Source organism: Sus scrofa, chromosome 3 (genome assembly GCF_054392235.1).
Source record: "Sus scrofa isolate SSC_HxYL_T2T_F1_AM1 chromosome 3, Sscrofa_HxYL_maternal_Yorkshire_Landrace_v2.0, whole genome shotgun sequence".
NCBI classification, from domain to species: domain Eukaryota; kingdom Metazoa; phylum Chordata; class Mammalia; order Artiodactyla; family Suidae; genus Sus; species Sus scrofa.
In genome coordinates, this window is record NC_139385.1 from 97,812,280 (window position 1) to 97,836,962 (window position 24,683).

The window sequence follows — 24,683 nt, forward strand, 5'->3', positions numbered from 1 at the left end:
TTGCCGTGAGCTGAATAGACTGCTCAGATTCCCCCATTGCTGTGACTGTGGTGTAGGCCAGCAGCTGTAGCTCCAATTCAACCCCTAGCCTGGGAACTTCCATACGCCACAGGTACAGCCCTAAAAAAATAAAATAAAATAAAGCAGGAACTTTCCTCTTTTTATACCGAAATTCCATTTGAATCAAGGTTCTAAATGTAAAAAAGAAGAAAAATATTTTAAGGTAATGAAGGAAGAAGAAATTCTGAACATGGGGAGAGGTAGGGGTTGAGGGAGGACATTAGAAGAAAATACGGATATTTAATAAGCTTGGGACTGGGGAAATCTTTCTCAGCATGATATCAAAACCAAAAATGTAAATACAGAGATGCCTGACCCCATAAAATTTAAAAAATTAGGACAAAATTACAATAAGCTTTAAAGTAGTAACTTAGGGGAAAAAAATAAGCATTTATGACAGAGGCTTCATATACAAAGGGCTTGTACAGATCAGTAAAAAAGACTATCAGTAGGAAAATGATCAAAGAACATCAACAAATTGTGTGTGTGTGTGAGTCTTTAAGCCAACCAATAGATATTCGGAATCAACAGCAATTTTCAAAAATGCAAATAAAGCCAACTTACCATTTTTCCACTTTTCAGATAGTTGAAAATTCCCAATGTAAATAAGAGTGTAAAGACAAAACAGACATTGTCATACACTGTTGATAGAAATGTGAATTGGGGCAAACTTTGGAGAGGGTTTGGTAAGCATATGAGTACCTTTGGACCTGCAAGTTCTACCATGTGTAGGACTTCATTCTGAGAGGATAACGTTCATGAATGTATAATCGTTGCAACACTGCAGTTCATTTTTCCTCAACTTTTTGGTTTGAAAATTTTTAAATCTACAGAAGAGTTGAAAAATAATACACTGAACCAACCATATAACTTTCACCTAGATTCGCTGATTATTAATACTTGCAACACTGGAACTTAAATGACCATCTTTAGAGGATTGTCTAAACAAGTAATACAGTTTGAATACTCAACTGTAGTGCTTCATTTACTCATATGAAATGATTTCAACATAAATTATTGAGTTAAAAAGTCAGCGTATTATAAAACAACAGGCTCAGCAGTAAGGTCCATTTTTACAAATGCAATACATACACTATAGAGACATTTGAAGGGATACTCACTGGTGTATTAGCATTAGTTATTTACAAGCAAAGGGATTTTGGATGATTTTTTACTATCATCTGAATAATTATTTTAAATCTTTATTAACAGATTTTATAATCAGAAAAAAACAATCAAGCTGTTTCCACTTGGGAAAAAAATGTGTACTACCATACCATGGATATTAGGTAATAATGCCTAACAACTAATGTATTAACATGTTCTCTTTCAGATTAAACATCCCACTGCTTTAGGATTAGAAGTTGGCCAAGAAATTCAGGTACTTATAGTCAACCTTTTAGCCTTAAAGTTGTAAACTGCACTTGAAGTTTCAACTATTTAAAAAAATAAGCTGAAAGAATCAAATCAACATCTGTGATTTATATTATTTATATGCTGGGGTTTTTTTTAAGAGTTGCTTAAAACAGACTTGTTAGGAATTTAGATATAATGCTGAGTCAGTGATTTGGAGACAGGACGAGAGAAACTTGATATGGTGACTGTTGAAGGCCTTTGAATGTCTTATTTGAGGGGCTGAGATTTTAATTACTTCTGTAATGCTTGAGGCTAAAAGTCTTTTTCTGTTTTTCTGTCTTTTTCTTTTACCCCCACCCCACCCCTGCATATCAAATATCCCAGGCCAGGGATCAAATCCTAGCCACAGCTGCAAACTATACCACCTTGGATCCTTAACCCACTGCCCCACAGCAGGAACCCTCAGGCTAAAGTTTTTGATGAAAGCCACATTGTTCAGTTCTATATCACACTGACTAACCTTTTTAATAGTCCTTTACGAATAGATGCAAGAAGTGGTTACCAGTCTGGGTTTTGTTTTGGTTTCTTTTTGGGGGGTTTTTGGTTTGGGTTTTTTTGTTTTGTTTTGTTTTTGTTTTTGATTGCACCACATTCTGTTCCAGTTATGCCTAAAGACCATGACTGAATAACCAAGACTTCTAGTTTATTTCCAATCTGTAATCCCATTGTTCAAATAACCTCTAGGGAAAGATGAGAACTAAGTCATAATCTCTCTATACAAGGTTGTTTAAAAACTACCACATTTCCCCCTGACTTTCAAGGTTTAAGATCAAGCCAGTAACCTCCAGTATGACAAATAGTTCTTTGAGCATTAGTCTGAGTGACCTAAGCATAAACCTATATATATAGTTTGTAGCACAGTTAGGCTCAGGAAGCCCTTACCTAGATTCATTCTCCCTGGCTTTCATTGTTCTTCCAGTATAGGGACCAGGCCTGGAAAGAAGTTGGCACAGATGAGTCTAACAGAAGATTATAACTGGGCGACTAAATGTTTCTCTTTTTCTTTTATATTCACTACTTAACCAAATTATATTTATTTTTATTTATCTCCAGTTAGCACTGAGCTATGCTTTCAGTGAACAAGTAAAAACATCAATCTTTGCCTTATTTGGACCACGTCGATTAAAAAATTTGGGTATCAGCCAATGTGCTTTAACTTTAAAAGTATATTTATTTCTTTAACACAGGTGAAATATTTTGGACGTGATCCAGCTGATGGAAGGATGCGGCTTTCTCGTAAAGTGCTCCAGTCTCCAGCTACAACTATTGTCAAAACTTTAAATGACAGAAACAGTATTGTAATGGGAGAATCTATTTCACAGTCATCATCTAATTCTTCTCAGTGACTTTTTTTTTTTAAGAATTCTAGAATGATATTCTATGGAGCAAAATTTCAGTAGTATCTTCTAATGTATAGATTTATATATAATATAAATATATTCTAATGATTTGTATTACAGTGCTCACTTTACATGTTCCATTTTTTTTTACCACTTCCAGTTACCTATATTATTTACATCATAAATCAATAAATATTTATTATTAAAAGTAAACCATTTATACATCTTAGAAAAGATTACCCTTTAATTCTTGTAATTTTGAAATATCTGAAAACTTCAGAAATAATAGATCACATTTGCTGCTATAATGATTTCTTCCTATTATCTTATTTTTCTTCTTTATATACGGTATTGACAGTTTAGTCATCTTATGGCCCACCTCTTTGCACAACAGCTTTACTTATCCACATCTGTTTCACAAACTGGAACTTACCATATTCAAAACCATTCCCTATTTCTTTAGTACAGTTACCAATTACAGTAAGGAGTTGAAGAAGCTAATTTGATGTTTTTATTTTTTTTGTCTTTTTAGTGCTTCACCCACAGCATATGGAAGTTCCCAGGCTAGGGGTCTAATCAGAGCTGCAGCTGCCAGCCTACACCACAGCAACGTGGGATCCAAGCTGCATCTACGACATACACCACAGCTCGTGGTAACACTGGGTCCTTAACCCACTGAGTGAGGCCAGGGATCCCACCCACGTTCTCATGGATACTAGTTGGGTTGGTTACCACTGAGCCACAGTGGGAACTTCCTAATTTGATGTTTTTAATAATAACCTTTAACCTTTCAAATTGGTCACAAACCCATAAATATAGTGGAGATTTATAATTAATATTATAAATATCTGATGAGAATGAGGTAATCATTTTTCAAATTTAGAAAATTAGAAAAATAATTTACTAATACAGCACTAAGTCATTTAGTATGTATGTTGCTAATGTATGGATGTTCTTGGTAGAAGGGATGGAGGAATCATGATTTTCAATTAATAAATAAATGTGTGAAAAAGCCATGTATAGAAACTATTGATGAAATTATTAGTAATAGCTATAAGATGATGTTCACTCCCTTTAAGATACCATGTTATAATTCCATAAAGTAAATGGTTCATGGAATTCATAATTTAGAATATTCAGTCCTTTTATATCTAATAAAATATTTGCAAATTCATGACTTAGGGCTAACTAGTTATAAAACATTAAAAATTTAGCTGGCCATTAAAGACTTAAATATAAGACAAGACACCATCAAATTCCTGGAAGAGAACATAGGCAAAACATTCTCTGACATCAACTTTACAAATGTGTTCTCAGGTCAGTCTCCCAAAGCAACAAAAATAAGAGCAAAAATAAACCAATGGGACCTAATCAAACTGACAAATTTTGCACAGCAAAGGGAACCAAAAACAAAACAAAAAGACACAGAATGGGAGAAAATCATTTCAAATGATGCAACTGACAAGGGCTTAATCTCTAGAATATACAAGCAACTTATACAACTCAACAGCAAAAAAGCCAGCAACCCAACTGAAAAATGGGCAAAAGACCTGAATAGACATTTTTCCAACGAAGATGTACAGATGGCCAACAAGCACATGAAAACGCGCTGAACATCCCTGATTATTAGAGAAATGCAAATCAAAACTACCACAAGATACCACCTCACACCAGTCAGAATGGCCATCATTAATAAGTCCACAAATGACAAATGCTAGAGGGAGTGTGGAGAAAAGGGAACCCTCCTGCACTGTTGGTGGGAATGTAAGCTGGTACAACCACTATGGAGATCAGTATGGAGGTACCTTAGAAATCTATACATAGAACTACCATATGACCCAGCAATCCCACTCTTGGGCATATATCCGGACAAAACTACTTAAAAAAGATACATGCACCCTCATGTTCATTGCAGCTCTGTTCACAATAGACAAGACATGGAAACAACCCAAATGTCCAACAACAGACGATTGGATTAGGAAGATGTGGTATATATACACAATGAAATACTACTCAGCCATAAAAAAGAATGAAATCATGCCATTTGCCGCAACATGGATGGAACTACAGATTCTCACAGTGAAGTAAGTCAAAAAGAGAAAGACAAATACTATATGATATCACTTAAATCTGGAATCTAATATACAGCACAAAGGAACCTTTCCACAGAAAAGAAAATCATGGACTTGGAGAATAGTCTTGTGGTTGCCAAGGGGGAGGGGGAGGGAGTGGGGTGCTTGGGGAGCTTGGGCTTAATAGATACAAACTATTGCCTTTGGAATGGATTAGCAATGAGATCCTGCTGTGTAGCACTGGGAACTATGTCTAGTCACTAATAGAGCATGATAATGTTCAAAAATAGAATGTGTACATGTATGTGTAACTGGGTCACCATGCTGTAGAGCAGAAAAAAAAAAATTGTATTGGGGAAATAACTATTAAAAAATTAATAACAAATATTCTTTGTTTAAAAAAAAATTTAGATGGCCAAAGATTTTTTAAATGTGTGTATATAAGACAGTAAACATTGATTATACACCTGTAGTGTATAAAACAGCATGACAGGCAATGTTACACTTTCTGAAATACTGAGTACCAATTGTAAATGAAAGATTAAACTATGTGCTTTGTACATTTCATTGTTCTCTTTAATAATAGTGACAAAAAAGTTATTCTCACTTTGTCTTCTGTTTAAGACATAATCCTTAATGATAAAATACTTTTTTTTTTTTTTTGGCTTTTTTTAGGGCTACACCCACAGCATATGGAGGTTCTCAGGCTAGAGGTTGAATCAGAGCTGTAGCTGCTGGCCTACGCCACAGCAACATGAGATTCGAGCTGCATCTGCAACCTACACCACAGCTCACAGCAACGATGGATCCTTAACCCAGTGGGCAAGGCCAGGAACCGAACCTGTGTCCTCATGGATGCTAGTCAGATTCGTTTCTGCTGAGCCACAACAGTAACTCCTTTAATGGTAGAATTTCAAAATTGTAGTTTGTTTTTCTTAAGTATTATATTTTATTTTTCAGAAAGACTCCCAACTGCTAATAACTGCTAATAACACAGGGAAATAAAGTTAGTTCTTAAATTCTAGAGACCAGTAGTGCCAGAGAGTAACAAGATAGGTCACTAGCCACGAACCACCAAAATAACCCGATTTCCACTTAAACCAAGAGCCTACAGTTCATATCTGAACTGTTCTTATTTTTGTCTTCATACAAATCTTGTTTTCCCTACTTTCCAATAAAAGGTTTCTATAATTATATGCTAAGATCTCTAATTTATAATAATTTAAGTCAAGTATCCATCTTTGGTAGTTAGTGCAAAATAGTTACTTAAAACACTTTTTCCTTGATAATCTTTGTTAGTTGATGCCATCACTTACAGTTTTTAATATAATCATTTTTTTCTTCTCTTATAGATCATCCTGAACTTCTGAATCTAAGTTAGTAGTATGAATATCAGTAGCTTTCTTATTTTGGCCAAGCATAGCATTCATTTATTCAACACAATATATTCTGGGCACTAAAATGTGTCCAGGAGATGCATAGTCAACAAAGCAAAGCCTCAATGCTCACATTCTAGTGGATAGAAACAATAAGTATACAACCTGTGGTAGGTTCTTTAAAGATAAGCAACAGGGAAAGGAGATAGATAGAGTGATTTAAAAAAAAAAAAAAGACTCTTTTAGATAAAATGATCCAGAATGGCATCTCTGAAAAGGTAACATTTGAGCAGAGACCTGAATGAAGTGGAGGAAGATGTGCAGCTATTTGGGAAAGAGAACTCCAGATAAAGGGACTAACAACTTCATTGATATTGTGTTTAGAATATATAGCAGCCATTCTATAAACCAATTTCATATAGTCTTTTACTCCTTAATCTTGTTCCTATTCTTCACTAGAATTGGAAAGCAAATATTATGAATGAAATTTTATAGTGCAAAGTGATTATTTTCAGAGCATCTAACAAGGCAAGATTAAATTAAATATGCTTGTTTACTTTTAAGGAGAAGAAAGACACAGAGATCTAGTAAAAGTTTAAAAGGCTTTTACAAAATTCCAGGCTCATGAGAGATCAGGGTGGTATAGGCAGCGAAAATGGAAAAGAGAGTATGTCTTAGAATAAAGGAATAGAAACCAATCTAAGTTAAAGCTAAAGCAAAGGAGGAATTCTACCACAGGGCCATGAATTTATTTCACAGAAACCAAGTCATACTCCCTGTGGTGGAGTGAAACCAAGACTGTCAAGTTATTAGGAACTAAGAAAGTTCCCCCTGTCTGGAGTCTCATGGCCTTTCATTTGTGCTGCGTGGCACAAAATAGCTTTATTCATGGATGCACAGGTCAAAAGATGGCTACCCCATAGGAAGTTACTTGTCTCTGAGTTCAAGTTCTCCTGCAGGAGAAAATGACAGACTCAGCTTGAGAAAGGTGTCAAATCTGATTAGGATTGCCAGATAAAATAACAGAATGCCAAGAGAAATTGGAATTTCGGGTAAACAAATGTTCAGTGTAAATATGGCCCATGCAATATTTAGGATATACTTAACATTTTAAACAATTATTTCTTATTTATTTAAAATTCAGTTTTAACTGGGGGTCCTGTATTTGTGTTTGCTAAATCTGGTAATGCTAAACCTACTGCAAACAACTGGTCAGAATTCTCAAGGGCCCACTCCTAGAAAAGGAGAATGTTCAGGAAAAGTGGGCTGAGCTGATACCACAATACTGCAGAACAAATATAGAAAGAAAATGGATAGACTTAACTCAGGTAGAATGGGATTGGGTAGGGGGTAAAGGAAGCAGAGTTGAGGATTTCAGCCTGAGGGTTGTGAAGATAGTAGGTCTGTGACAAAAATAATAAACCTGGAGAGGCGAAACAGTTTTGAAGAGAAAGGTGTCTGACTTAGAATCTGAATGACTTCATTATGGAGAGGTGATGTTTGAGCTGGGCTTATAAAGGACCATTATAAAAGAGAAAAAGAGAAAGGCTACCTATGGGAGAGGAACAGTTTTATCAGTGGATGAAGAAGACAGTACATAAAGGTCAGACTGTAGAAGGGCTTAGAATATCAGACTTAGGACTCTGAACTTTATTCTGCATGTGTTGGGAAAGTTTCATGAAAACCAAAACTGCAGAGTTAGCTATAGTTTTGATATTGTGGCTATAAAATTTAATGTAATTGCCAAGAACTCAAATTAGAAGAGATATTACAAAAAAGAAAGCATAAAAATATGTAGACCATTATCATTTATGAAAACATAATTTTTTTTTTCTTTTTAGGGCCTCCCTGTGGCACTTGGCAGTTCCTGGGCTAGTGGTCAAATCAGAGCTGCAGCTGCCGGCCACAGCTACACCAGATCTGAGCCACATCTACGACATATGCTGCAGCTTGCAGCAACACCAAATCCTTAACCCACTAAGCAAGGCCAGGGATCGAACCTGCATCCTCATGGATACTAGCTGGGTTTCTAACTCACTGAGCCACAATGGGAATTCCCAGATAAGTTATCTTAATAAAATATTGGCAATAGTTATGAAAACCAAGTAGTTCTGTAGGAATACAAGGATAGGTAGGCATCTAATATCAGTAATGAATTATAGAGAAAAACCCTGTGATAACTAGATGCAAAAGAGGCAATTTATAGAATTCAATGTACATTTCCTAAAGACTTTAGACTATTACAATATGTCCTTAACTTGGTAAGGACAAGTTATTATATATTAGAAATTAAGAACATGTAAAAGCAACACTGAAGATATTGACATTAAAGTCAGGAACAAAACAAGAATAACGACTCACTCTCATTAGTGTTCTGAGGTCCTAATAACCATGATAGGCTTAAAAGAAGGTAGAGAAGAACAAAAACATTTGCAGATGACCATTTAAAAAAAAAAAACGACTTTAAACTGTTATAAAATAGACTCTAGCAGGAGAGGTAGACAAATGCAAATAAATATGACACTTACAAGATGGGATTAAGATGGTGGAATAGAAGGAATGGAGCTTAACTTCTCTCCTAAAAACAACAAAATTCACAACTAAAGACTGAGCAATCTTCACCCAAATGGACCGGAAACCTTAAAAAAGATATCCTACTCCAGAAGAAAAAGAGGAGGCCATATCAAGAGGTAGATGGGGCGATTTCGCGATATAAACAACCCCATACCTCCTGGGTGGGAAGCCCCACCGACTGGAAACTAACTGGTTCACAGAGACTCACCTACAGGAGTGAGAGTTCTGAGCCCCACATCAAACTCTCACGTGTGGGGATCTGGCACTGGGAGAAAGAGCCCCTGGAGCATCTGGCATTGAAGGCCAGTGGGGCTTGTGTGCAGGAGCTCCACAGGACTGGGGAAATGGAGACACCATTCTTAAAAGGCGCACACAGACTTTCACATGCACTGGGTCCCAGAGCAAAGCAAAATCTCCATAGGAATCTGGGTCAAACCTGACTATAGTTCTTGGAGGACATCCTGGGAAAACAGGGGTGAATGTGGCTTGTTATGAGGGATGGACATTGAAAGCAAAGCTCTCGGGAATATTCAGCAGCATGCCTTTCTCTGGAAGTGACCATTTTGGGAAAATTTGGTCAGTCAGTGCTGAGAAGCCCCAGGGCAAACAACAATCCAGGTGGGATCACAGCCCCGCCCCTCAGTAAACAGGCTATCTAAAGACCCCTCAGGCACACAGCTGCCTCTAATCCCATCCAGAGACTAAGCCCCACCCACCAGAGGGATTAGAATCAGCTTCACCTACCGGTGGGCAGGCATCAGTCCCTTGCATCAGGAAGCCTACAGCAAGCCCCCATACCCACTTCAGCCACAAGGGGGGCAGACACCAGAAGTAAGAGAGCCCACAACTCTATGTTCATTGCAGCACTATTTGCAATAGCCAAGACATGGAAACAACCTAAATGTCCATTGACAGAGGAGTGGATCAAGAAGATGTGGTACAAAAAATAAATAAATAAATAAATAAATAAATAAACAAAAAATAAAAAATAAAAAATAAAAAAGGGAGTTCCCGTCGTGGCGCAGTGGTTAACGAATCCGACTGGGAACCATGAGGTTACGGGTTCAGTCGCTGCCCTTGCTCAGTGGGTTAATGATCCGGCGTTGCTGTGAGCTGTGGTGTAGGTCGCAGACGCGGCTCGGATCCGTGTTGCTGTGGCTTTGGCGTAGGCTGGCGGCTACAGCTCCAATTAGACCCCTAGCCTGGGAACCTCCCATATGCCGCAGGAGCGGCCCAAGAAATGACAAAAAGACAAAAAAAAAAAAAAAAAAAAAAAGATGTGGTACACATACACAATGGAATATTACTCAGCCATTAAAATGAATGAAATTCCAGCATTTTTTGCAACATGGATGGACCTAGAAATTATCATGCTAAGTAAAGTCAGACATACAATGAGACACCAACATCAAATGCTTTCACTGACATGTGGAATCTGAAAAAAGGACAGACTGAACTTTTTTGCAGAACAGATGCTGACTCACAGACATTGAAAAACTTATGGTCTCTGGAGACAGTTTGGGGGGTGGGGGGATGTGCTTGGGTTATGGGATGGAAATCCTGTGAATGATCATTATACAACTACAGATGTGATAAATTCATTTGAGTAATTTTAAAAATAATAATAATAAAATAATTAGACTAATAAGCGAGCAGTGGCCACATAGGTTTGCCAAAATAAATAGCAGTCAAATGCTGTGTGGTATGAGCTCATGTCCACTTCTCTCACTTTTTCCAGGCTTTAAAAAGCTGTGCCAACAGTGAGTTTGCCCCATCTCCTGGGTCCTGACCAAGATTAAATCTTCTGTCCCAAAGTCAATGAAATCTTATTATCCAGTGCTAACCTCCAGCCCTCTTGATCAAGCACCCTCAAAATCCAATCCCAAGTGTATTCCTCTGTTCCTAGTACATGCTAGCTTATTATTTCAGTTCTCTCGGTGTGTAACCTCTTTCCTCCCTTATCAGATCCAGCAGTCTCCAGGCATAGTAGGACTAGACTTAACCCTAGTTACTGCACCCTATCAGCTAGGAGAAGCATGTGAGCAACTCTGGAAGAGTTGCCCTCTTTCTGCAAGGGAGACAAAATTTTACCTCTTTCTAGGAGTTATAAACTACTTATGCAAGCCTTGAGGATCCAGGGGTACCTACAGAGACAAATCCTCAGGCAGCCATCAAGTTTCAAAGTTTCAGACTTTCCCAACCAGGACCCTGGTTGCATTGCAGACCTCCCTAGGCTGAGCACTCAGATATCTTTAGAGCTTTAAGTGTCAAATCCCTTGTTTTTCCACTGCAAGAAATAAGGGCCTCCTGAAGCCCAAAGAGGACTCCTGGCTCCCAAACTTAGTTTTTAACTATGTGTTAAGTGCCCTCAACTAATTATCCCTCTGCAAGGCAATGTTACAACTAAATCGGCCAGCTCTGCTCTCCTTGTTTGATATCTTTCAAACCCTGAATCAGTGAACAGGCAACAGCATTCCTCCCTTCTAGGATATTTTCCTAGGTCATTACTGGTGAAAACAGTAGTCAAATGGCCACCTTCATTCCAGGGACTGAGTAAACAATTCCCCAAACTACATCTTACTGCCTGATTTCTGGCACTACTCCCTGTATCACCTATGTCAGTTCTGGTGCCCAGAGAAGCAGATGCCAAAAAGGGATCAGACATACAAAACAGTGACTCGGGAAAATGTCTGTGAAGGATAATATAGGTGAGCCCAGCAACTGGGAAAGCCTGCAGACAGTAGCGCAAGTCTGCTTTCTGTGAAAGGAAAAAGGGAAGGAAATGGTAGTAAGAGCTTCAGAGTGGTATAATTTCAAGAAAGTCTCATTCTGGCTAAGTTCCCCAGCCAAAAGTGCCATTAGAGGAGTTCTACTTTGGACAGGAAAGGACAAGTTTGTACTCATCCTGTGTTCAGCCACCGGACAGGAGCAGTTGGAGCTATCTGTAGCTTTAGCACAAACATAATGATGAAGTCAAAGGGGTGGCAGCTATCTATCAGTCAACTATTCCCCAGAGTAGGTTCTCCTTAAGGAGATCTGAGTGGTGCATTTATATGGCCACCACACCAATAAAAAATCAAAACAAACTATAAAACTATAGCAATTAACTGTCATACTAGAGTTTATCAAATAAAACTTGGGAAAAGAGAGGTGGATTAAGACTCCAATCTAGATATACAAGTATGTGTGTGTCTGTAAATGTAATAAAGAATATGACTTAAATAGCATTTCAGTTATTTGTTCTAATAATAATCTTCATCATCTGTTAAATGATGTTGACAGGTGGTTCTCCATTTGAAGGGGAAATTTTTAAATTGATATCCTACTGCATATACTCAAAAAATTTCAAGTGGATTTGAGAAAAAAAGTTAAAAAGCCATAAAAACATGCTACAATACCTTGGTTAAGGTTAAACATGGGAAATTAACCACATACATAATTTCTAAATTCTGTCCTGCTGAGGAATGGCCAAGGAGTGACTACATTTAAGAAGTGTAGACGTACACAGGGCTTGGACAGAAGGCTGGGGTATCCTATGTGTGCATGTTAAGGGCTATCAAAGTGCAGGACAGAGGTGAGGTGTGAAAAAAAGAAGGCAGACTAAGGACTTCAGGAGCCAAAGGGAGACTCTGGAACTCTGAGGAGTTCAACAATTCTAGATTTGGGAGTTCCTGTTATGCTTCAGAGGTAACAAACCCGACTAGTATCCATGACATCCCTGGCCCCGCTCAGTGGGTTAAGGATCCGGTGTTGCCATAATTTGCAGTGTAGGTCGCAGATGAGGCTCGGATCTGGCGTTGCTGTGGCTGTGGTGTAGGCCAGCAGCTGCAGCTCCAATTCGACCCCTAGCCCCTGGGAACTTACATATGCCGCAGTTGCGGCCCAAAAAAGGAATTCTAGATTTGAATATGGCTTCCAGGCTATTATGAAAATATATTTCTTCAAGTATACTGAAGGTAGGAAAAAGGTAATAGCTTGATTGAAAACTTAAATTTTTAGGAGTTCCCATTGTGGTGCAGCAGAAACGAATCCAACTAGGAACCATGAAGTTGCAGGTTGGACCCCTGGCCTCACTCAGTGGGTTGAGGATCCAGCTTTGCCGTGAGCTGTGGTGCAGGTCACAGACACAGTTCAGGATCTGGCACTGCTGTGGCTGTGGCATAGGCCAGCAGCTGTAGCTCCAATTAGACCCCCTAGCCTGGGAACCTCCATATGCCATGGGTGCAGCCCTAAAAATACAAAATAAATAAATAAATAAGTAAATCTTAAATCTTTAGAAGTACAGTATATGGTTTTCCATTTGCAGGCTTGTCCCGGACCTTAGAAATGTTAGAGATGGGCCTGTTACAGTAGAAGAGGGAATCCCTGTGACCTAGTGGAAGAAAAAACAAGAGCATATGCCTGAGGATCCAGCAAGGGCCAGAGATGAGTCCTAAGGGTTAAACTGTTCCTTCCTTTCAGATATTTAGAGAAAAGAGATATTAAAGGCATGGAAGATGGGAGGGATGCTTTGAAACACTGTTCAGAAAGATCATGTTACTCATTTCAGAACTCTTTAGTGTATGTGTAACTCATTCAAAGTAAAATTCAAGGAGCTTTAAAACAGCCTCTCTCCCACTCCCAACCTTATTTCCCACTATTTTCCCTCTTTCTCGCTCCACTACAATCACAATGGTTTCCCTGCTATCCCTCTCACCCATGCAGCATGCTACAGCCTCAAAGCTTTCATATGTGTCATTCCTGCTTCCTGGCTCTCTCTTCCCTGAGGGAAATCCATGGCTGCATGCCACCCCTCCAAGACCTTCCTCAATAAACACCATTACCTCTCTCAAACCCACTCTCTAACCTTTTGCTACTCTTAGTTTTTGGTCATAATATTTATCAGTCCCTGGCATCTGTTTATTATCTTCCTGCTCTAAAATGTAAGCTCCATGAGAAGAGGAACTTCTTCGATTTATTCACTGTCTAGCACATAGTACATGTTCATCAAATACTTGTTAAATGATTCAACACAAGAAATGACTTATTTCAGTTTTTTCCAGTATTAGATCTTATTTGTAGGGTATTAAATTCTTAACATGTATAGTCAAAGTGGCTGCTGTATAGTTCTCATTCCTTTAACTTAATACATGACACATACAAGATTTTTTAGGCCAGTAACACATTACGACTTTGTTCACCTAGCCCCCTCAGCCTTGAATACCCTTCAAGCCAAACTCACACTCAGGGAATCCTCTAACATCAGACCCAAAATTTATCTGTGAAGCCTTCTCTGACCCAAGACAGAAATGTTATTTCCTCTGGACTCCAAACACATTTAGTCCACATCGATCAGAGCAATTAACGGGCTCTATTGCTACGTGTATTAATTCAAGTATATTTTCTTAGGTCCTCTTTATTTTTTTTATTTTTTTTTTAATTGTCTTTTTGCCATTTCTAGGGTCGCTTCTGCGGCATATGGGAGGTTCCCAGGCTAGGGGTCTAATCGGAGCTGTAGCCACCTGCCTACGCCAGAGCCACAGCAACGCCGGGATCCCAGCCGCGTCTGCAACCTACACCACAGCTCAGGGCAACGCTGGCAACGCCAGATCCTTAACCCACTGAGCAAGGCCAGGGATTGAACCCGCAACCTCACGGTTCCTAGTCGGATTCGTTAACCACTGACCCACGACGGGAACTCCTCTTAGGTCCTCTTTAGATTAAAAAAAAAAAAAAAAATCCTATACGAATCCTATGTATCCAGATTTTGAAATGAGTATTTTTTATCAGGCATCTGCTCTAAAACATTCTCACGTTTCAGTGCAATGCGGAAGGGTGTACACACAAGATCTAGTCAAAACATAAGCACGTTTCGACAAACCATGGATTAGGATGACTACAACTCCCAAGATGCGCTGCAGCAAAACGTGCATTTCGCCTGATTTTCACCTTTCAGACTAAAGAGCTGTAAAGAGCTAGCGGCAAGAACTGTCCTTAAAAAAACGAATAAAAGGAGTCTATCAAGAAAACAAGGATTGAAATAAATGACTGCTCAGTTCACCCGTATCCACCGTGCAATGTTTGAAAATTAATCTGTTGTTTGACAACTAATGTAAACGCCAAAAGAATTTCTTCCTCAGTGCAGAAGTCTTCCCGAGAGAGAATGCAAGAAATGCCAGGAAGAGAAACTCAAAAATATCAAAAACAATGCTTAGATAAGTTAGGCAGGTAGTTCCCGCCAGTTCCCTAAACTTATCTGAAGACTCATTTTCCGAGATTACAAATTAGGGAAGAACACCATATTTTCACAAAGCGGAAAGTATGCTTTCCAATGGCCAGCCACCAAAAGCATAACGGCAAAACGCCTGGGCAGGAAATAAGAAACTGTCACACCTTTGTACGATGTTACAATCTTCTGGACAAACACGAACACTTCCTGAGGAAATGCTTAACTATAACAGACTCCACTACGAATTGCAGTGGGTTTGGGGTCGCATTAGACATTTTAAATTCCTAAAGTCTTCACAGACAAGAGGTTTTAACTGTTTTTCTCCTACAGGCTGACAGGGTGAGCTTCCATTAAGGAGTGCGAGCACATTTTCTTCCCTTTGGCTCAGAGTAAGTCCTGTCCAAGGATGCGTACCTCCCAGATTTGCTCTGTTTTTTCCACAGAGCTTGGCTCTTCCACACGCCTGTCACAGACAGCAACCGCCGGAAGCCGCATCCACAACTCGGTTCTGGCGGTCTGCACAGAGAAGAGTCTCGCGGTACCAGCCGTGACTGGAGGCTCGCGAGAACCGCCCTCCCAGCCGAGATCACGCGCCAGTAGGCGGGGTCGAGAGAGGAGAAAGTCGCACTTAGGCCCTCCCACCTCAGCCCAGTACCCTGCATCGCGAGAAAACCGAGTACGGTCCAGCCCGGGAAGCGCATGCAGAAACCGAGGCGATGCATGTTGGACTTGTCGGCCGCCGTAGCCCCTGCTAGGACAGCCCGTGCGAGCTTGCTGGAGGAGGAAGAGAAAGGCAGAGAGAATCGGGTTACAAGATGGCGGATCTGTAGCAGTTACCGCGGCGGCGGCGGCGGCGGCGGCGGCGGCGGCGGTGGCTGCGGCGGGAGAGCTAGAGAGCTCTGGGGGTCAAAGGGCGGGGAGGGTGGGTGTGAGCGGGGGTGAAGTGAGAGGAAACCGGGACTCCAGGCGGAAAGGTCTCAGTGGCTCGTGTTGTCCTTTCCCGCGGCTGAACCTTGGGAGCCATGGTGAACTCAGGCCTCTCCGGAGCCGCCGCCGCCGCCGCTGCCGCCACCGCCGCTACCGTTTCTCAAGAGTGAGAGAGGCGGACTAGGTGAACGAGGAGGCGGCGGCTGGAGTAGTGGGGACAGCAGCCACCATGTCGGATACGAGGCGGCGAGTGAAGGTCTATACCCTGAACGAAGACCGGCAATGGGACGACCGAGGCACCGGGCACGTCTCCTCCACTTATGTGGAGGAGCTCAAGGGGATGTCGCTGCTGGTTCGGGCAGAGTCCGACGGTAAGGTTATTGGAACCGTAGGATAGGGGACAATGCCTCCGGTTTGGGCACAGCCCTGGCGTTTAGGCCCTGGGCCGGGTACTGTTACTACAACCACTTAGGACAGCGCATTGGTTTTGTGCGTGCACTTCAGTGCGTTGAAGGAAACAACTTTGTCTGGATTTACCCTCGGTCAGACGCCGATTCTCTGTTCCCCCGCCTACCATCCTTGTTAAACATTTGACCCGTTCTTCTCCAGTCTCGCCTCTTGAGCAGGGGAAAGTGTGAGAGAGAAGGGAGGAAGAGATGGAAGACTAGGTAGTGAATCTCCTTCGGGGGAGCTGACCGTCCCCGACTCCCGTTATTTTTTTATCCATTATATGCCTGGTACAAAAGGCTTAGTGAAACTTTACTTTCTGCGTGTTTTTTTTTTTTTTAACTCGTTTTACTAACGAGCTTCAGATGCCACAGTCGACAGGTGCTGGGGAAAAACAAGAGGCACCTTTTCCTGGGGTTATTGCAGGCTGTTGACAAGATACATGCACGCACAAGCACATACATCTTCAGTCTGGGATCCCTCCAGGCTACCTTTGTAGAGAGTGCTGTGAAAAAGTGGATACTTTACACCCTAAACAAGTTAGGACACCAGGCAGATTGTAAACTTGTATTCGTTGATTTATTGTACGAGTCACCTGTAAAATATTCTTAAATTATAAAATGTTGAGCCCTAATTAAAACACTTTTCTCATTGTAATCTGAACGCCTAGATTTGAACAACTGATATGTACAGATAAAAGAAAAATAGCAATCTTTGGTTTATTCTTGGCATATTTTGTACTCTCGCACTTTCCTTTTTATTTTAAATAGTCATGGACATTTGTTTTTACATAAGGTGTTCTTCCTTTTGTTCCTAAGGAGAAAAAGAAATGCAGTTTTGTAATTTGTGTACTAAGTACTTAGATCCCTGTTGTGGTCCTTTGTAATTTGTTTAATTTGTTAAACTGGAAATGCAATAAAATAACTTTGTTAAAAAGAATTTGGCTTCAGGTGGTCATTTAGACCTTAAAATTTTTATTTCAATAAAACTCTAATAAGTAATCTAGTCTCCGTATATTCTTCTTCTGAACATTGGTGGTGGTAGATGAATTTTTTTCCTTTAAGGGTATATGGGAATGGGGTGATATATTCAAAATTAAATACGAAGCCCAGATCTTGAGAGAAAAATGTAAAATGGAATACATTTGATTACTTAAGGTGTCTTGCTGGGAGGGAGAAAAAGGTTTTTTAGTATTCTCATGATTTATTCAGGGTTTTATAAATTAAACCTTATAAATACTGTCTTTTTAACTTTCAGGATCACTACTCTTGGAATCAAAGATAAATCCAAACACTGCATATCAGAAACAACAGGCAAGTAGTTGTTTATCTTTAATTTGAAAGACTTCATCCTTGATCAAGGAAATATTAATCTGAGAAAGATGGGAAAGCTTTCCTGACCAGAAAAAAACATGTCTGGTAAACTAAATTATAGGCACATGTTATTTCCCTTGCAGATGAAAAAGTTTCACTGAAAAATGAAAGCTTTTGTTCTGGCAGTAATTTATTATCTTTTAATTGAGCCAAATTCAATTTAGATTATATTAGAATACAGTGTATTTGTTAGTCTTATTTAACTGCAGTTAGGCAGGTATCTTCTATACTCTGTACACTAAGCCTTTTATTCTCAGTCACATTTAAAGGAAATGACATAAAAGAAAATTCAAAGGGTACTCTTTAAAGCAAGGAAAACCTGTTTGTAGTGTGAAATTACATCCTTTGACTTATGCAAAGGTAAAGTTTTTGAAATAGAAACCTTTAAATCCTGTTCTTTAATTGTATATTTTTAATATAATAATGGATACTTTATGAAAGTGTACATTGCGTATTATGTAATGTTTTCTGTTAATATTTATTGTCTTATTTAGGAAAAGAAAACTTGTTTTAATGTGCCTTATCTAATCTGGAAATGGCAGCAGTGATTCAACCGTTCCTTTATTCTGTGAATGTTTTCACTTTTATTATGAAAGATTTCAAAATTAAAGAGTACAGAGACTGATATAATGAGTGTGTAACACCACCAAATTTAACAGTGTTAACATTATACCATATTTGCTTCAGATCTATTTGTAGTGTTGAATATTGTGGCTAGAGTTAAAAAGTCCCTTTGTACATTCTATCCATTCTCCATCCTCCCTATAGGTAACCACTATTCTGAAGTTGATGTATATTATTTCTGTACGTGCTTTTATACCTTTTCTGCATATGTATGTATCCATAAATAATATGTAGTCTTTTATGTGTTTTTAAACTTTATGCAATGATCTCATATTCTTATATGTACTCTGCAACTTTCGTTTTTCACTCAACATTATTTTGAAGATTTGTTTGTGTTAACAATGTAGATCTAGTTGGGTTTTTTTAAAAACACTGTATGATATATGATGTATACCTATTGTTAGACATTGGGATTATTTCCAGTTTTTTGGTGTGTGTGCAGTGTGTGAAGTGAATATGCAGAGATTTTTGAAGGAAAAAGGTAAATTATTTAACAATTATATTTACAATCGTCAATGCTTAGTATTTTCAGGGTCAATGAAAATTTGAATGCCCAGAAACAAATACTTCACAGTTGGAGAAATGAAATTATGTCTATTACACAGTAAATTATTAGTAAAAGCCTTACTGTTAAACAGTTGTTTTATGTATACAATACATTCTTTATTAGTCCTTTAAATTATTTTTTAAATTGTAATATTCAGTTAGTAGTTTTTTCCTCTGCTTAGAAAATGTGTCTTTTTTGTTGGAGGATCAGATTAAACATTTGTTCTGTATTGAACACTTGAAGATGTTTCCTATACCATAGATTTTAAGGTAGACATTTAAGTAAATTTAATTTCGAAGTCAGCCAGGCAGACGGTTACTCTGTCTTTGTACTGACTTTTACCAGATTGCCACATTTGTTTTGTTTTTGTTTGCTGCTTTGTGGGGAAAGAAATACTAATATTTTGTAATCTTTTTTTTTTCTTCTACACGCATGAATATAAAAACCTCAGGAACTGTGTTTTTAAGTGTGACTCCCTACAAATCAGTTATGTTATGGATTCTTCGCCGATCGTGTACAAGATACTTTAGCTGTTGTTATAATTGAAAAATATCACATTATGGTGGAGGTTTGTGTATATAGTGGTCCCCCAGTGTTAGTCCAGAATTACACAGTGGTTCTGTGAATATTTTTAGAAACTTTGGGACATAATTTTATGTATAATATTACTCTGCTAGAAGATTTAAGTACTGGAGGAAGAAAACCTTTATTTAAAAAAATTTTTTATGCCATTAAGAAAATGTTTTTTGTAATCATTTAAATAATATAATTTAATATAAACATTTAAATAATCTAAACATTAGGTCTTTTTATTTTTTCATATAATGATTTTTATTATTTTCCATTATAGCTGGTTTACAGTGTTCTGTCAATTTTCTACTGTACCACTTTTTTATTATTTTTCTCCTAATCAAAGTACTTTTACTAAATAACAAAGTAAAAGAACTCTCAAAGGGGTCATTTATTTTCTTTATTTTTGTTTAAATTGAGTGCACTTTTCTTATAGAAATCGAAGAGCTAAATGGGAGTTATGTTAAACTTAGTTTCTTTGTAAAGATAATGGGGTTTTTTTATTTTCACCAAAATCTTGCTAAGTGCGCCTTTTTACCAGGTTACACAAATTGGGATTTCCAAACATATTGATATTTTTCTGTTTTCATTAGAATTATTTTTTTAATGTCTTCATTTAAGTATTCAGTAAATTAGTCTAGAGAATTATTTCCAAAATTTATATGAAGTATATTGATCAATATTGAATTTTAATTAAAAAAAACTTTAGGAGTTCCCGTCATGGCAAAGCGGAAATGTATCCAACTAGAAAGCCTTCAGTCCCTGGCATTGCTCAGTGGGTTAAGGATCCTGCATTGCTGTGAGCTGTGGTGTAGGTCGCAGAGGCGGCTTGGATCTGGCGTTGCAGTGGCTGTGGCTTAGGCCAGAGGCTACAGCTCCGATTAGACCCCTAGCCTGGGAACCTCCATATGCCGCAGGGGTGGCCCTAAAAAGAAAAAAAAAAAAAAAAAAACTTCAGTGAGTTAATGATACATTTATAATTTATACGATATTTTGCTACATTAACATACATTGAATAAATTCATAGAGGAATATTTTAACATTCTTTTTTCAACATTACAATTCTAAAATGAGCTAAATAAGTACTGAATTATTAACTCAAAAAGCCCCTTTTTGTTCTGTTTTCCGAAAGCAAAGTGCGGAGTTGTGGGCTAAATATAAGTTAGCCTGGTAGCTTACTGGGTTAAGGACTTGGCATTGTCACTACTGTGGCTCTGATCACTGCTGTGGCGCAGGTTTGATCCCTTGCCTGGAAACTTTTGCATGCCCTAGTCATGGCCAAAAAAAAAAATAAGTTAGAATAAGTTGAGTTGAATGTCAAATAACTCAATATCAATAGGTAATCTTCGGTTCACTTCACTTTCTTACTTGCTGGGGACAATATTGAAATAGTTAATGGGAAGAAGATATACCTAACTTGAAAGAGCAAATAAACTTGTGAAATGTTTATTTGAATAAACATGTTGGAAAGAGAAGAGGATGATGCAGTGGAAATAGAATACATGTGTCTAAATTTTAAGTTACTTAGAGTCAATCCCACTTGATCTTAGGGTATATACCTTTTATATTTAATAAAATTGTGAGTTAATAGGGTTTGGGAAGTATGTATAAGGAAGGTCTCATCCTGGGTTTTATTGAGAGAAAAGATATAACAGGTGAAATAGAATAATAATAAATTAGCTGATAAAGTTCTTCAACCCAGTCCTCATAGAGAGCCAAGGAAAGCATTTCATAGATAAGGCATTAGGCATAAAATGGTTAAGTTTCTTAAATAGAGATTATACAGCAGTTATATACCAACACAAAATACTATGAAAAACAATTTTATTCCACAGACTTGGCCAGTAGAAAATTAGAGAAAGGAGAGATTTATTTGAGCCAGAATAATTGAGGAAAAATTTCACTCTCCTTGGTGGTGTCTGCTGAAGGAACTGTGATAAGAAAGGAAATAGTATACCTGATGCAGAAGGTATTAAGCCTATTTGCAGCAGAGGTTTCTTATTCGAGAGATTGGTTTGTTAAATAAAGGGGAGCCATTATAGATTCTTGAGTAGGAGCCTAACATGAAAGGAATATTGTGTTAGGGAGCAGGTGTGGCAATGTCATGAATAGTGAACCGGGAATAGGGAGGGAAACAGCTTTAGGTAGCAAGACTATTTGCAATAATTGAGATACTAGAAAATGAGAGTCATGGCTTAGCAGCTAAGGAACCCAACTAGAATCCATGTGGATGCAGATTCGATCCCTGGCCTTGCTCAATGGGTTAAGGATCTAGCGTTGCCATGAGCTGTGGTGTAGGTCGCAGACATGGGTCAGATCCTGCATTGCTGTGGCTGTGGTGTAGGCCAGAGGCTGAAGCTCCAGTTTGACCCCTAGCCTGGGAACCTCTGTACTAGGTGTGCCCCTAAAAAGCCAAAAAGAAAAGAAAATGAAAGTCTGTTCCACTGTAGTAAATGAGATTGGAAAGAAGGAGCAGAAAAAACTCCAATATATTTTCAAGAAAGTCCTGGAAGATTTGGTAAAGGATTAAATATGAAAGAAGGAATAGTAGGTCACTACTAGTGTTTTTGAGTCTTGAGACCAAGAAAATGATGGTTCCCTCCAGAAACTGGGAAGCTGAGAAGAAAGCAGGTTTACATTTATCATTAGTTCAGAGACTTGCTGTTTTGCTTTGTTTTTTAGTTTGTATAAGGATGCCTGCGGCATATGGAGGTTCCCAGGCTAGGAGTCTAATTGGAGCTGTGCGCCTACTCCAGAGCCACAGCAGCACCAGATCCGAGCCGCATCTTCAAGCCACACCAGAGCTCATGGCAACGCCGGATCCTTAACCCACTGAGCAAGGCCAGGGATCGAACCCGCAACCTCATGGTTCCTAGTTGGATTCATTTCTCCTGTGCCACAAGGGGAACTCCACTTGTTTGGGTTTTTTTTGTTTGTTTGTTTGTTTTTTGTTTTTGGTCTTTTTTGCTATTTCTTTGGGCCGCTCCCACGGCATATGGAGGTTCCCAGGCTAGGGGTCGAATCGGAGCTGCAGCCCCCGGCCTACGCCAGAGCCACAGCAACGCAGGATCCGAGCCGCGTCTGCACCCTACACCACAGCTCACGGCAACACCGGATCGTTAACCCACTGAGCAAGGGCAGGGATCGAACCCATGACCTCATGGTTCCTAGTTGGATTCGTTAACCACTGCACCACGACGGGAACTCCCACTTGTTTGTTTTTAAGTTCCTTATTTTGAATAAGTAATACATTCATATTGTCAAAAATCACTCTCCCACCCTGAACTCTGTCCATATAGTTTCCCAACAATGTTTCCAGTTTCTTGAATGTCTTTCTAGAGATTTTATATATATGTAAACAAATATGCATGCAGTTTTATATATGCATATATAATACTCCTTTTATTGGCATGAGTGGTAGCGAACTATGTTGTGCCTTTTTTTTCACTTAGCCTTTGAGAAAAAATAAATGTAAAGGTTTTAAAATTGAACACCTGGAACTAGAGATAGAATGAGAGTTTGCTCAAGAAATTCTTATTTGAGAATCATTACATGCTCTTTAACTGCAAGAGGGGATCTCCTTAGAGTATATAGAGAAAAGAACAGAGCTTAAGACTAAGTCTTGATTGTTCATATTTATTCATTCATCCAGTAATTCTTGGTTGAGTGTTACTTATGGTTTGGTTACTATCATTAGTTTGGATTTTTAAAGTGCAGTTGAAAGTTTTGTTTTGTTTTTTGTCTTTTTGTGTTTTTTAGGGCCACTCCCGCGGCATATGGAGGTTCCCAGGCTAGGGGTCTAATCGGAGCTATAGTTGCCAACCTATGCCAGAGCCATAGCAATGCAGGATTCGAGTCGCATCTTCGACTTACATCACAGCTCACAGCAATGCCAGATCCTTATCCCACTGAGCAAGGCCAGGGATCAAACCTGCAACCTCATGGTTCCTAGTCAGATTCGTTAACCATTGTACCATGACAGGAACTCTGAAAGTTTTTGAATTGTTTTCAGCAGGGGAGTGATAAAGTCTAAAACAGTAACATCAATCTGTAGAATTAAAGAGAAGCTATAACTGCGAGATTGATTGAGAAATTGTAGCGTGGTCTAAGCTAGAGATAATATTGAATCGGTTAGGGTGATGGCAATGGAGATGGAAAGAGGACAGGTAGATAGATTCGAGGTATATATTTGAGGTATATAAGATAGAATTGACAGGGCATGCTGCTGTTAGGTGCTTGGTAATCAGGAAGAGGGAAGATCCACTAAGGAGGAAGAATAAGCAGTTGGGAAGAGTAGAGCGATAAATGTGTTATCTTCAAACCAATAATTTGAACAAAATTTTGGTAAGGAGAGAAGGGCCAGTCAGCAAATGTTTTATATTCTGCCAAGAGAAAGATTGAAAGTAGTGTTTTGTTTGAAGAATGTCTACTGAGATGAAAGTAGAAATGAAAATGATCTTAATCTTACTGTATCTCCTAGTTGGTGAAATAATCCAATAAAATTGAGGATGTTGGGTTTTGCCTGAGAGCCACTGTGGAGAATGGACTAAGGAATATGTGAGAGGGAAAGAGATATATACAATTTTGTTTATTTCCCTTTGGGTGGGGGCACTCTTGCAGCCTATGGAAGTTCCCAGGCTAGGGATCAAACCCACACCACAGGATCTACCCAAGCTACTGCAGTGACAAAGCTAGATCCTTTGCCCACTGTGCCCCAGCAGAATACCAAGATGTATACAGTTTTGAATGCTGTGTTAAAATAACAGCATGAACACTTCCCTCGTGGCACAGTGGGTTGGGAATCTGGCATTGTCACTGCTGTGGCCCTGGTTACACCTGTGGCATGGGTTCAGGCCCTGGCCCAGGAACTTCAGTGTGCTACAAACGTGGCCAAAAAAATAACAGCATGGATTTGTAATGAGTAGAGTCCAGTTTGCACTTTGAACTGTAGAGACAGTGTGTATAAGTAGGGGGCATGGATGATTAGGTTGGGAAGATAGGGCATATTAATTTGTAGAAATATATTTTGGGGTTAATGGCTGGAATGGAACCAAGCAGGAATCTTTGGGAATCAGTTGAAGAGGGTTCTTTCTTTTTTAGGTTCCCTTTTATTATCATGCCACAGGGGAGGCACTTGGGAAGCAAGTGG

General features: G+C 38.9%; 3 protein-coding genes across 46 annotated transcripts in view; 2 read left to right on the forward strand and 1 right to left on the reverse strand.

Moving 5' to 3' along the window:
- Window positions 1-3,832, forward strand: part of PNPT1 (polyribonucleotide nucleotidyltransferase 1) — a 42,644-nt gene extending 38,812 nt beyond the window's left edge. For 5 of the 6 annotated variants that reach the window (XM_085015775.1, XM_085015776.1, XM_021085800.2 and 2 more), the window contains 2 exons: window positions 1,394-1,441; window positions 2,664-3,832. In XM_085015775.1, coding sequence (XP_084871901.1) covers window positions 1,394-1,441; window positions 2,664-2,822 — 207 coding nt within the window. In that variant the 3' untranslated portion in view covers window positions 2,823-3,832. 6 annotated transcript variants of the gene reach the window in all.
- The window catches only part of CCDC85A (coiled-coil domain containing 85A), a 691,220-nt gene extending 675,665 nt beyond the window's left edge, over window positions 1-15,555 (reverse strand). For 25 of the 39 annotated variants that reach the window (XM_085019267.1, XM_085019261.1, XM_085019269.1 and 22 more), the window contains exon 1: window positions 15,461-15,555. The gene's annotated coding sequence lies outside the window, so the exon portion shown is untranslated. Of the gene's footprint in view, window positions 1-2,358; window positions 2,410-15,460 lie in introns of all 39 variants that reach the window. The other 14 variants (XM_085019251.1, XM_085019234.1, XM_085019245.1 and 11 more) reach the window with 1 other exon arrangement.
- A 292-nt stretch (window positions 15,556-15,847) lies between these two features.
- Window positions 15,848-24,683, forward strand: part of PPP4R3B (protein phosphatase 4 regulatory subunit 3B) — a gene marked incomplete at its 5' end in the record, with an annotated part of 58,745 nt that continues 49,909 nt past the window's right edge. Inside the window, 3 exon segments of the mRNA NM_001244675.1 lie at window positions 15,848-15,882; window positions 16,100-16,344; window positions 17,678-17,733. Of these exon segments, the coding sequence (NP_001231604.1) occupies window positions 16,203-16,344; window positions 17,678-17,733 (198 nt within the window).